Raw genomic sequence first — 12,852 nt, forward strand, 5'->3', positions numbered from 1 at the left:
ATGTAATAAAAATAGTTGTTTTTATCAGAGTTGCTGTGATTTAGAGCAACTGATATTTATTTTTTCAAAAATAATTCATAGAGTTTGAATAATTCATTGCAGTTAGGAGATTTGAGATATAATTAGTTTGTGATTATTTATAAAACTATTATTTATGCAGATCTTTTTGTACATTTTTCATTCATAAAACATATTCTGATTTGTTTGTTTTAGTTTTATTATTGGTATTTTATGAAAATTATTCAGATAAATCATTATTTATTAATTGTATCTAGACAGATTGTAAAAACGTAAATTTTAAAATGTTAATAAATAAGTAAATAATAAATAAGTAAATAATTAAAATTGTTCATGGCAGTTTGCTAGATCATATTTGTTTCATTTCTTTTTTCTTTGTTGAATAAATCTTTAATTAAGATTTTTTCTGCTAAATAAACCAATTTTTATTTTTTTGATATAAATAAATAAGATGATTTAGTATAAAGAATTATTTAATACTTTTGTAATGTATGTCTTTACTTATATAAAAATGTAACTGCATTTATGTTTTTTTCATCTTCTTTTGCACTTTTCACTGTTTTTGCACTGTTCTGAGTTAGGCATTCTCTCTCACAAACATTAGCTTTTTTAATAAATTTTTATGATGTGAAATATTATTTATTATTCATTATATTTTTAATTAGCAGTGAAATATTTGTATCATTGTAATATTTTGAATTAATAATGCGTCTTTTGTTTATATTCCTATGCTTTCATTCAGGAACAAGCAAAGATAGCGAAACTTGGTTTGGAAATGAAGCTATTAACTTCTGAAATCGATGCAGAGACTGAAAGATGGTCTTCGTCAGAAAATGATTTGTGTAAAAAAGCTCGAACTATGTCTCAAATGGCATTTTGCATGTATCAGTTTACAAGAGGTGAAGGGGATTTGAAAACTACTCAGGTATTAACTAATTCTATATTTTAAATTATTAATTAGAAATAAAATTAGAGTTTTTTTTTTACAGATTTATGTTTTCCAGGTCAACATTTAACCAAAGTATTTCATTTAAGTCAAAATATTTGATAGTCAAAATATATAGTAGTCAAAAGCAATCACTCTAAATCACTGATCATGCCTTATTAATATTTATTGCAAAAATACAATATATTTGTGAATATAAGCCCATGTGCCTTTTTTTTTTCAAAAATTTACCGTAAACTCAAAACTTATATAACAATTTCCTGTGTGTAGTATTTGATTAATCTTCCATCTTATTCAACGAACTATTCAAAGCTCATCTAACAGATTAAGTAAAAAATAAGTGCTGTAATATGAAAACAAACATTTCTTTTACGCTAAGACGATTAACAACTAGCTCTTACCACTATATGATTGGTTTTAACACCTTTATCGCATCAATGACATGTGCTTTTGTCCCATCCTCTGTCCTAAGTTTATCTGTGGTGCTTAATTTGAAACAAAATGTAAATTCTTTTAAAACTTATTTATTTTTCTTTAGAAAAATAATATTCGATTCCAATTAATAATAATACTCATTAATATAACAATAGCTCACAGCAAGTATTCCTGAAAGACAAGTTATCTATCGCAATGAAAGAGTTAATGGTTCATTTAAGTTTTGTGCTTAAATTTTAGTTTTATCTATTTTAAATTTTACTTCTCAAGCTATGCTATTTTTTGTGTATATTTCAGTACTTTGTTACCTGGGTGTTAAGTAGACCGCTCTCTTAACCTTTAAAAATAGTTTAAAATTTTTGGTATTCAATTTCTAATAGTTATATCTACCTCCCCCTCCCAATTGTTATTTAATCATCATCTCATTTTACTTTACATAATCTTATTTAAACATCAATTCAACAATTTTGTTTGTTTAATTTGCACTATTCAGAGTACTACAATGAATAAGAGGAAGCCAAAAATGGTAGAAAATTTGGTTTTGAGCATTAGTCAAGGAATAATAAACTTTTTCGCTCAACCTGGAGCAATCTTATAATAAACCTGAAAAATGGTTAATTATTGAATTAACGAAAATCTTAAGTTAAGCATTGTACTTAGGTTAAACACTTTTTCTCTTAATTTTTATGGTAAACCATTTTTAGACTTATTTTAAACCAAAAACCGATCTTTGATTATTATTAACATGACCATCTAAAGTGTACTTTCCAACTGATAATGAAATTTCACAAGAGAATCTATCTCCTTTTGTTATTTTTATTATGCTATAAGGTATCTCCAAACGTGTGTATCTACCCATAATGGTAGTTTTTTTATTACAAATTTAATATTTATGACAGAAATATTTAAGGTTCACACAATTATGGTGGCATAGTGATAATTTTTACAAAGTCAGACGTAACAAAACAAAATTGTCCAGATAATTTTGAACATGAAAATATTACAGTTTATTTTGATTTTTATAGTTACAAATGACATAATAATCGATAAAACTAGTGTGATATTTTTTAAATTTGATTACAATAATAAATAAAAAGAAAACTATTTGTCTTTTGCTCATTTAAATTGCCAAAAAGTGGAAAAAGTTGTAAGAAATATACTTGTAAGAGACTTCAGTTGTCAAAAAATATATGTATTTTTGCTATTATAATTTTTAGGACCTTTTTACTCAAGCAGAATTTTTTGCTGAAGAAGCTAATAAACTCTATAAATTAGTTCGCCAATTTTCCTATCAGGTTAGTAATTTTTCATTATATATTTGCCATTAAGAAACTAGTTCTAAAAATACCAGAGAATTTACCCTAAAGTTTTTAAAATAATAAATTTAGTTGGATTTTTGTAATGTGATATTTTTTATAAAATTATTGTAAATTATATGTAAAATATAGCCTTATATTATTTAAACCCATTGAAGATGCTCTCATGTTTCATGGATTCTAATCCTGAACTTGGTGATTCATTTAATATATCAAGTTATGAGTATGTAGAAAATTATATCTTGTCAAATTATACAATTTTCTATTGAAATTTTGAAACATTTATAATAAGTATTTTGAACATATATAAATGCACATTTGGATTTACAGGTTCCTGGTGGTCAACATAAAAATGAACTATTAGAGTTTCTTGATAAGGTTCCTACATTTGTTCAACAACTGCAGTTCACTGTAAAAAATCCTACTGTAGGAAAAGCAGCTACCTTTACCAAAGTAATTTATCCTTGTTTTTCTATTTGTTTTGTATTTTTAACTTGTTGAATATTTTTTATTTCAATTTATATATTACTATTAATGGAGAATTCATCATAACTAATCATATGATCAGTTTTCTAAATATTTTATAATATATAAATGTCCTACCAACTAACGTTGAGAACATTAATATTATTCATGAATTATGTTCAATTGTAAATTCTGTTTTCAATAATCATATTCTTATTAATGATAATGATAAATCATCCCCTCTTAAAAATAATTGGACTACACTGGTCTACACTATAACATATGTTTTCAAATATCTTAGAATAGTATAGTGCTGTTGATTTATAAGGAAAGTTTTGTAATGAATGTAATTTTATTTATACAGGTTGACAATGTGATACAAGAAACTAAGAACTTAATGAACGTCATTTCTAAAGTTGTTTCTACTTGCCTGTTTTGTGCCACAAAGGTGATAAGTTTTCAGCAATTAGATAAAAAATTTATGTTTAATTTGTGATTTTTTTAAAAAGTTAATTTGCTGTTGATGCTAGGTATAATGGCCCTGTCATCCAATCTGAAACAGACATTATAACTTGTGGTTGTTATATCATAAATGTACAAGACGTATCATAATTTATTTCTTATAATTCATATCAGTATATGTGTTATTTATAGTTCTAATTTAAATAATACCTTTTAAATAAAATATACATGAAATAATATGCTAAATCTTTAACAGTTTTACACAACTTTGCTGCTACTTTAGAGTTTAAGGCAAATCCACATTACCACTAACTATGTTTCAAGTTTTGTACAGATCTAACAAAAACTCTTGCTCTAAAAATGAAACTTAGTCTCTTATAAGAAAGTTATACATTGGGAAATCTTTATAGTTACATTTGCAAGTATCAAATTAAGTACCCCTTGAATGGCCTTTGAAATCATTGATTTTTTTTAAAAATAACTTTAGTGGATTTAATAAGTTTATTAATGCTATTCTATGTCTTAAGATAACTTTTAATAAGTTTTGCAATCCATTGTTCAAATAGATGCATTTTATTGCTGCATTTTCTTTCCATATCAATTTTATGTCAAAAATTTGAAAAAGTGGAAATTTCATAAAGAATGGAGGATATTTAAAAATTGTTTGAATGAAAAATTATTTTTTGCTTCAAGAAACTAAAGCAAAACTTTTTAAGGGTCAAGAATTGAAAATTTAAAAATTTTCAGAAGTGCCAAAATTGACACTGTCTGTATAGTATAAATTTTGTGTTTCTAGATAGATGTTAAGATTTAATTAATTGGTTTAGTATGTAAAACACTTTATTTGAAGCCATCCGGCTACTATGGGCGGTTTCATGGTTTTATTCTCTGTGTAATGCAAATGCACATTGGTTTCCCAAGGTTTTCATGATTGTAAATTCGCCGCAAAATTAACTTGATGTTAAAGTTACTTTATCTGCTGGAGATTCAAAATAATTAGGATACAGAGATAGAATCAAAATATTAATGACAACAAAGGCGCTATATGTATGTTCTGTCCAGCATGGGAAATAAGATTAAATTTCCCATGCAGTATCGTAAAATGTAAGTGATTTTACTTACGTAGATCTGATTGTATGTGAGTTATGTTTATAGTTATCAGATGATTTAAAATTAAACCCTGGTAGTGAAAAGATTTTTCATTTAATAAACTGTTATTTTATTAAAATATCCAATGTTTAACAGAAATTATAATCACAAATGCCATTGAATACTTAAGTAAATCAAATGAAAACTAAACAATTTTTTTAATAAATAAAAATTTTAATTTTTTGAAATTGTGCAATTGTGATAATTCAAAAACCTTTTAGTTCTATCATAACAAAAAATGGGACAGAATGCAGTAGTATCCCTATGTCTAGGGAAAAAAGATAGAAAAGAAAAATAAGATAGATAATTAGAAAATAAGATTTTTAAAAAAAATTTAGATGTTTATTTGATCAGAGATTTAATTGCAAAATCTTTAAAATAGACAGAAATGTTTTGTACAGAAAATACTAATTTGAAAATTCCTATTTAAAGAAATAAATTTTGAAATTAACAGGTATCACTTTTGCAGATTAAAATGCCTATTAAAATATTGTTATTTAAGAAAAAAATTAATTTAATGATTAAATAGACAAATATATCAAAAACGTTTCTTTTATTTTTAATACAGTTTTTATCAATTCACTTTCGGAAGGGGAAATTTTGTAATCAAAATTATTCCAACAAACCACTTTAGCCAGTGCAATTAAACTTCTTTTTGCAGCACTATGCCTGTTGGCAATGAAGATTTTAATGGTATCATTATAACAGTATGACTTTTATCGCTAAATAGAATTTTTCGTTTATCTAAATTTTTGATCACTTTCAGAATAACTTAGGTACTCTAATTTCAACTGCAGCTCTATGTCCGAGAACAATAAAAGTTTTAATCTTTTCCTGACTACCACAAGTAGGATTTGTCAATATCATCGCTTCTGAAATATATTGTTATTGAATGATTTTACCATTTTTTGACTAGCTAGTATGTTTTAATTTTAACTGTAGCTCTGTGTTGGATGACAATACAAGTATCAATCATTTTCTGAGCAGCTATAAACAAAATTTTTCCAGCTATTTCAAATTCCTTTGAAATCAAAATTTCGATCATTTTCTAACTAACTTTCGTGCTCAAAATTTTAGCTAGTGGCTGATGCTAATCTAATTTGATATTTTTTTTCAAATAATGTGATCAAAATTATTAACAATATTGTCGTTATATTTATGGAAATTTCTATCACTTTTAAGTACAAACTCAAAAAATTTACAACATAAAACTAAAACAAAGATTATAAAACTACTTTTTTTAAATGTTTTAAATTGTAAAAATGTTTTAATTTCTGTCAGACCTAAAATGGGTATCAATTCTTAACTTTAGACCTCAGAAAAAATTAAAATTGTTTCATATTTAGCCCACTTTAAAAACATAGCTGTAATAAATTTTAATTTGTTGTTTTTAAATGTCTATAAAACTCTTATAAACCGGCTAATATTTTTACCTGTGCATTTTTAATAAATAAAGGTTGAAGTAATTTATCTTAGATTGCTTACCAATTAAGAATGATAATAATATTACAAATTTTAAACTGAGATTGTTTATCATTAAAAGAAGCTTAAATTTTACAAAATTAATTACAATTTTAAAATTAGCTACAATTTTAATTTAATTTCTTAACTGTGAGGTCAAAGCAGACAATTAAAAAATATATCTATCTATTTTATTTACAATTAGAATATTAAAATGGTTTTTAAAGCACACTTTATAAAATTATCCCTCTCATCGTCAGCCATATTTTGCGCTTTTAGTTTATGTAGCTGCCACTTTTAGCAAGACATATCTACTGTTAGCTAAAAAGTATGTGTTTTATTAAATTAGAGCTCTTATTAGTATCAGATTTAGAACTACTGGGCCAGGTAATAAATACAGATTTTTTCACGTTTCTGGAACTGGCCGGGTAACAAATAAAAGTTTGTCGGGTAAAAGATTTCATTTTTACTATTTACCCAGAGCTGTGTCCTCAAAAATTTAAAACCTAGTGCAATATGAAGGAAAAAAAAACAGATCACCCTGAATAACTTTTGATGATTAGTGCAGACAACAAGTCAAACACAAAATGTACTTTCTCTATTAAGCATACCTTTTTATGGTTTATGGATTTTGACCTCCAAAATATGGAATTTTGGCCCCACTAGTTCAGTCAGGAGAGTGATACGAAGTTTGGACCCCTTAATATCCATTTTAATTTTTGCTTATTTTACCATATCTTGAAAATTTTTTAAGGGAGTTGAATAATTTTTCACACAATTATAAGATTAGTTTATGCAAAAAATAGCTTTTAGTTAATATTTATTATTTTTTGTTGTAAAATCATTATTTTATTTGAATTATGAGGTATAGACTTTTTAACATCAACTTAAGGAATGTAATATTACATAGTCTATCCAGAAGTTGAAATAAATATTAAAAAAAAGTTGTTTTTTTTTTCAAATTTATATTAATTATTTGCATAGAATTATCTTTGGATAAACATATTTTATAATTGTGGGCAAACATATTTCGATTCTCTTAAAAAGTTCTCTAGATATGCTATGAATCAAGCTATATTGAAGGAACAGATTTTTTTTTTATAAAAACGCATTTATTTGACGCAACAATCACACATCAATAAAGCAAAAATAAATTAAAATACCCATAACGGGTTGGTATAAACTTTGCAAAAATAAACTTAAATACCTGTAATAGAATTGTATGAGTATCAACCTTAAATACAAACAAGAAACTATTCTCAGAACAAATCAACTAATTCCAACTCTCTAAACTAATCAACAAATTCCAACAATTGTTTTATTCTTTTATTTCTTGATCTCGTTATATGTTTTTTTTTTATTCATGCTTGTGTTAACTAGATATTTGTAAGTCTTTATAATATGCAAAAAGTAAAATTAACATTTAAGAATCCAAACTTAACACTGTTCTCCTGAACAAACTAGTGGGACCATATTTACTATCCCTCTATATTTTGATGGTTACGAAACCAAATCTGTCGAAAAAAGGTATTCTTCAAAGAAAGTGCGTTTTTGTGACAGATTTTGTAACTTAAAATATCAGTTGCACTAATTAATTAACATATTTAAGAGGACTCTCAGGAACCATTAAGATTGAGTCCTAGAAAGTGAGGATCCAATGATTAGATCAAAAGTTATTCTGAATGTTCCAATTTTTGCACATTGTATATCTGTACTTAGCAGCATTTTCTGAAAAAAAAAATCCTTTTATAATGCCCGAACAGCTTTTGAGATATCAATATCATCTGCATAGAACAGAATTAGTATTGATTTTGAGAATAACTTATCAAAATTATAGAAGTGATATTTGATAAACGTAAATTAAAATCTTCTAAATGGGCTTAAATTTTCGAAGTAAATATATATCTATTACTGAAATGTTTTAGTTTAAAATCTCTTTGTTTTTAATTGGTTGTATAATTTTTATAACAAGCAATATTTTCTTTTTTCAGTACAATATTGACTTCCATAGTTTAACTAGTCGAGCTCAAATCATATCACCATACCAAACTGAATTGGATGACTATATGTCTGAAAAATCTAATCTACTTAACAATATGTCTACCAAAGACTCTGGACAAACATCATCAAAGACTAACATATGACGGTTTGGTCTTGGTCCCCAAAAATTTCAGAGGGACCCGCATCGTACTCGAGTTTCATTTTTGCTGTATTAAATATGAAACAAATGCTTATGAGTCACAAAAAAGTATTATGTGAATTAATATTTGATTAATGCATTTATGCCAGAGCATTAACGCATCTAAATACTATGTGTATTTTTGTGGTTACTAATGTTTATGAATGTTTGTATGTATTTATTTAAAATGTGTGCATGAATTATTTAAGGACCATTAATTTTTTTTTCATTGAAAATAAATATATGTGAATCTGTGCATTTGTGTATTATAGGTGTAAAATGTATTCTTACTTAATGCATTGTGTAAATGTAAAATCATTCATAATAAGCTCAATTTAGTTAGAGCAATATTTATTCACGATCAATTGTGTAAAGAATTTGGTACAACAGGATACTATTTTTTCTAACTGAAAGTAAAAAAAAGTATTTGCAATTGATTGCCTCTGAAAATTCTTTAATAACTTTCAGGATCATTTTGAGAAATACTCTATATTTTAGAATTTAACACTACAAATTTTTATTTGTAAAGTAGAATTGTATTAGTTCTTTAAAGAAAGAATTAATTCCAAAATATTTTAGGAGCAAAAATCTTTTATACTTTTACTCCATTACTTATATTTATTTTTTACCAAGCATGATAATTCTTAATACTCTTTGTTTGTTATAGCTAGTATGATAACTAACAGTAGAAAAGAATACATTTCATTGTTTTAATATTTGTTACCTTTTTTAAATTGCTACTTGTGAAGTTCATAATATCTCTGATTCATTGTCAAGACTTCCTCACTTCATTACTTTTGATTAAAGAAACATAAAAATATTACAGTATATTGCAAAAACCTTTGTAATTTACTATGATTTAGACTTTTGCTTTGATACATCTGTTGGTGGAATTTCGTTAATTAGATACAAATCCTTAGTGATTTATTTATAAATGCTCAAAACTACATTTAAGGGTTCTAGTTTTATTTTGCATAGCAGCCTCTTGTGTTAGCACACAATGAAACTTTATTCCCTCCTCAAGGTTGCTATCATTATTTCTAAAAAGGCATTATAGATTTGTGAGTAAATAAGACTTGAATAAGACGTGAGAATTCCCAGAGCAACTCTATTTCTTAACTTTGCCTTTTTAAAAATCCATCTTTTGATACCAGGTGATGCAACATCTAAATAACTTTTATACTTAAGATCAGATTTTAGCAGACTTATATGCATTCTTAATTATTTAAAAAGTATGCCTTAAATATGCTGCAAACTATATTTTGAGTTATGAAAACAGACATGAAAAGATATTTTTCGATAAAATTCTTTTAAGTTTTTTAAATTATGCTTAGATATTTTTCTAAAATTTGGGTTCAAAATTTGAGTTCAGGCTCTGAGTTTAAATTAATGTGACTGCTTTTGTATTTGCACTTCAAATTTGCATGAGTATCATACAATTAAGTCTTTTTAGCATATCAACCTAACAAGTGTTATGAGGTCAAGTTCAACTGTCACTTCAGAAACAAATCTTCCTCTAAGTCAAATTAATCGAAATAATATACTTTGCTTTCATTTTTATGTATTTGCATTTCATAAGGTTCTGCTTTAGTTAAATATTTAATTAAATACAGCAATTAAATATAACTTAATTGTAATTCAAACTAAAATACATTATGCATTCCGTATAACGATCTTGGTTTTCCAAAGCAAAACAAGCATTATATTGTGAGGTTAGTATTTCATGAGTTAAAAACTACTTATTCAATTAAGACAAACAATGCTATACTTTATTAGGAATTATGAAACTAAACGAATACTTCTTAAATAGCAGATGCAGCTTATTTTTTATGTTAATATATGCAAGAAAATACGATGAAAAAATATTAAAATTCAGGCAGTAATTTTTTATACTAGCATTCACCCAACTAATTGTGAAGACCACATGATTTTGAACTTGAAAGTAAACTGCCTCAGGTGATTCAACTTTCTCAAAAAAGTGAATAAAATTTTAAAGCAATTAAAATATGATTGATAAATTCATTGTTTCCTTTGAAACTAAATTTACCAAGATAGTGCATGCCTTTTTTTAACCTAATGAGTGCACACCACACTTCATGACTGTGCAATATACACTATTGATTGTAGCTGTGAAGTGATCCATACTTTATTAACTTTCTGACTAATGATCACAACCACCTTGGAAAAGAAAATAGGAGATCTTGTTATTTTTCTTTTCATTCTAAGAAAACGCATGATGTTTGACATTTGAGATGCAGTAACATGAAAAGAAATGGTTATTTCAGTAATTTGTTTCAAACTTTAGCAAAATTAAATTATTTTTTTGATGGCTCAAAAATGTTTGACACATTTATTAACAAAATGATTTTCAAGAGAAATAAATAAATTTAAATTTTGATGTCTATATTGGAATGAATAGTTCATGTAGACATTCTAACGGATGCTAAAATAACATTGTGTGGCTGAAGTTGCTAATAGGACTTCATTAGTATTTAAAATGTAACTGATTTTTGGTCGTTATATTGGAATGAACAGTTCAGTGCAGATGTTCAAGTAGATTTTAAAATAACATTTTGTCTAAGAAACAGTTAATAAAAAACTTTATTTGTAGTTACAATGAAGATTGTGCTAAAAATCCTATTCTGTAACTAATTTTTGTTTGCTTTAATGCATACCCTCCAACTTATGAGGATTTTGAAAATAATTCTTTCTAGTGGTAGCGAACCAAAGTAGAAATTTTTAAAGCAAATGGATCTCTCATAAAACTTTTATCAGAACTTAAGAATCTAAACATATGGCCTGCACTTTTATTAGTAATAGTGGACAAGTTACGATAAGATTAATTTTTTTTAAATATTAAGACATTAATTTTGCTACCGTCTGAAAAGAAGATTTCTGAAACTACGGAAATTCCGTAGCAGTTGGAGGGTATGCTTTAATGGCTGGTATTTATTTTGATTGGCTAGTTTGCTTTAGAATGTTTTTCAAAGATACCTTATTGCTATTGTATAGTCAGTTTTTTGTTTTAACTCTCTGCTTAGATTTTTTGTTTTTGCATTTAGAAGTAGAATTGTTCATAAATTTATTTTAGCTGATTAATAGACTTTATTAGCTTTAATTTAATGGAGTATTTTTTTATTTTCTTCTACTTACCAAAAGTAACTAATCTTTTTCTAAATATATAAGTTATTAAATAATTTTTTACATACTATGCTCAGTAACTAAACAACCTGAATAATTATTAATCAAATGTTTGTCCATTTATCATCATCATAGTTGGCCAGACAGCCCTATGTGGACCAATGCCTTCCTCCGAAGATTTCTCCATAACGGCTTCCGATTTATCTTTGATCTCCAATTCTTTTCATTAATTGTAAAAAAATCAGACACATCCGAGTCAGCCTATCTCAACCATGTCCTTCCATGCTTTCTTGTTCCAGTGGGTCTAAAAAGCAATATATTTTTTAATTGTATTGTCATCAAATCACATGGGCCATTCAATTCATTCTATTTATTTTTATGTATTTAATAATGTTTTCCCATTACAAATTCTATTTACTTTTAAGAGTTAAAGTATAATACAAAATAGTTTTAAAGAAATAAAAATTTTAAAAAATTGAATTTCTTAATTTTACATTAAATTTTGTATATGAAACTGTCTGCACTATCTGTTCTCCCCCTTTAATATCCTTAGTCAAAGGTGTTTAGACAAGCCTCCTAGTCATAAACATTATTTTTTTCAACCTTTAGCCCTTTTGTACAGGCTTGTACTAATAATATAAGGTGTCTTAAAATGGGCATCTATAAATAACAGAAAAAAGTTAGTCATACTGGCTATTACCTGATGGGTTATTTGACTGTATTAGTAAACCTCCTGTGAATATTATATTGACATTTTGTTAAATGTTTTTTATCATTGTTTTTTTAAACCTTTTCTCATTAACATTCTTTGGCAGATTTGTACTGTTTAGTCCCAAAGTAACTAAGAACTTCCATGAATTTCAACTCAGGACCATCAGTAAATACTTATTGAAATTTGGTATGTTCATAACTTATAATTTTTTTTCCAAAATTTATATAAATAACATTCAATATTGAAAAACATGATTTATATTGTAGCTGTATAGCTTTAATTGTCAAAATATTGTGATTGTGAACATTCCATTTTAAATAAGAACCACAATAATCTGGTTGATTATGATTTTGATTGAAAAATTTGAATACATTTTAGCACTATAACATTTTGATAGTTTACACACTTTCTGTTGTGTTTTTTCCCTGTGCTTTAATTTTCTTGTATATATTTTGAATTTCTCATTAAATTATGCTGGTCTTATTTTATTCACCAATTTTCGTTTTTTAAAATATTCCTTTTGCATTTTGTAAATAATATATGATGAGAAATTGAATTTGATAATCTT

At 26.0% G+C, this 12,852-nt stretch overlaps 1 protein-coding gene across 2 annotated transcripts in view; it reads left to right on the forward strand.

Annotated features, from left to right (window-relative positions):
* LOC107440920 (alpha-catulin) overlaps nucleotides 1-12,516 on the forward strand; it is a 33,209-nt gene extending 20,693 nt beyond the window's left edge. The window contains exons 13-17 of one of the 2 annotated variants that reach the window (XM_016054011.4): nucleotides 761-943; nucleotides 2,617-2,694; nucleotides 3,046-3,168; nucleotides 3,545-3,628; nucleotides 8,244-8,866. In XM_016054011.4, coding sequence (XP_015909497.1) covers nucleotides 761-943; nucleotides 2,617-2,694; nucleotides 3,046-3,168; nucleotides 3,545-3,628; nucleotides 8,244-8,396 — 621 coding nt within the window. In that variant the 3' untranslated portion in view covers nucleotides 8,397-8,866. Of the gene's footprint in view, nucleotides 1-760; nucleotides 944-2,616; nucleotides 2,695-3,045; nucleotides 3,169-3,544; nucleotides 3,629-8,243; nucleotides 8,867-12,387 lie in introns of those variants that run through there. The other variant, XM_071188445.1, reaches the window with a different exon arrangement.
* The last annotated feature ends 336 nt before the right edge of the window (nucleotides 12,517-12,852 follow it).

Source organism: Parasteatoda tepidariorum, chromosome X2 (genome assembly GCF_043381705.1).
Source record: "Parasteatoda tepidariorum isolate YZ-2023 chromosome X2, CAS_Ptep_4.0, whole genome shotgun sequence".
Lineage (NCBI taxonomy): Eukaryota > Metazoa > Arthropoda > Arachnida > Araneae > Theridiidae > Parasteatoda > Parasteatoda tepidariorum.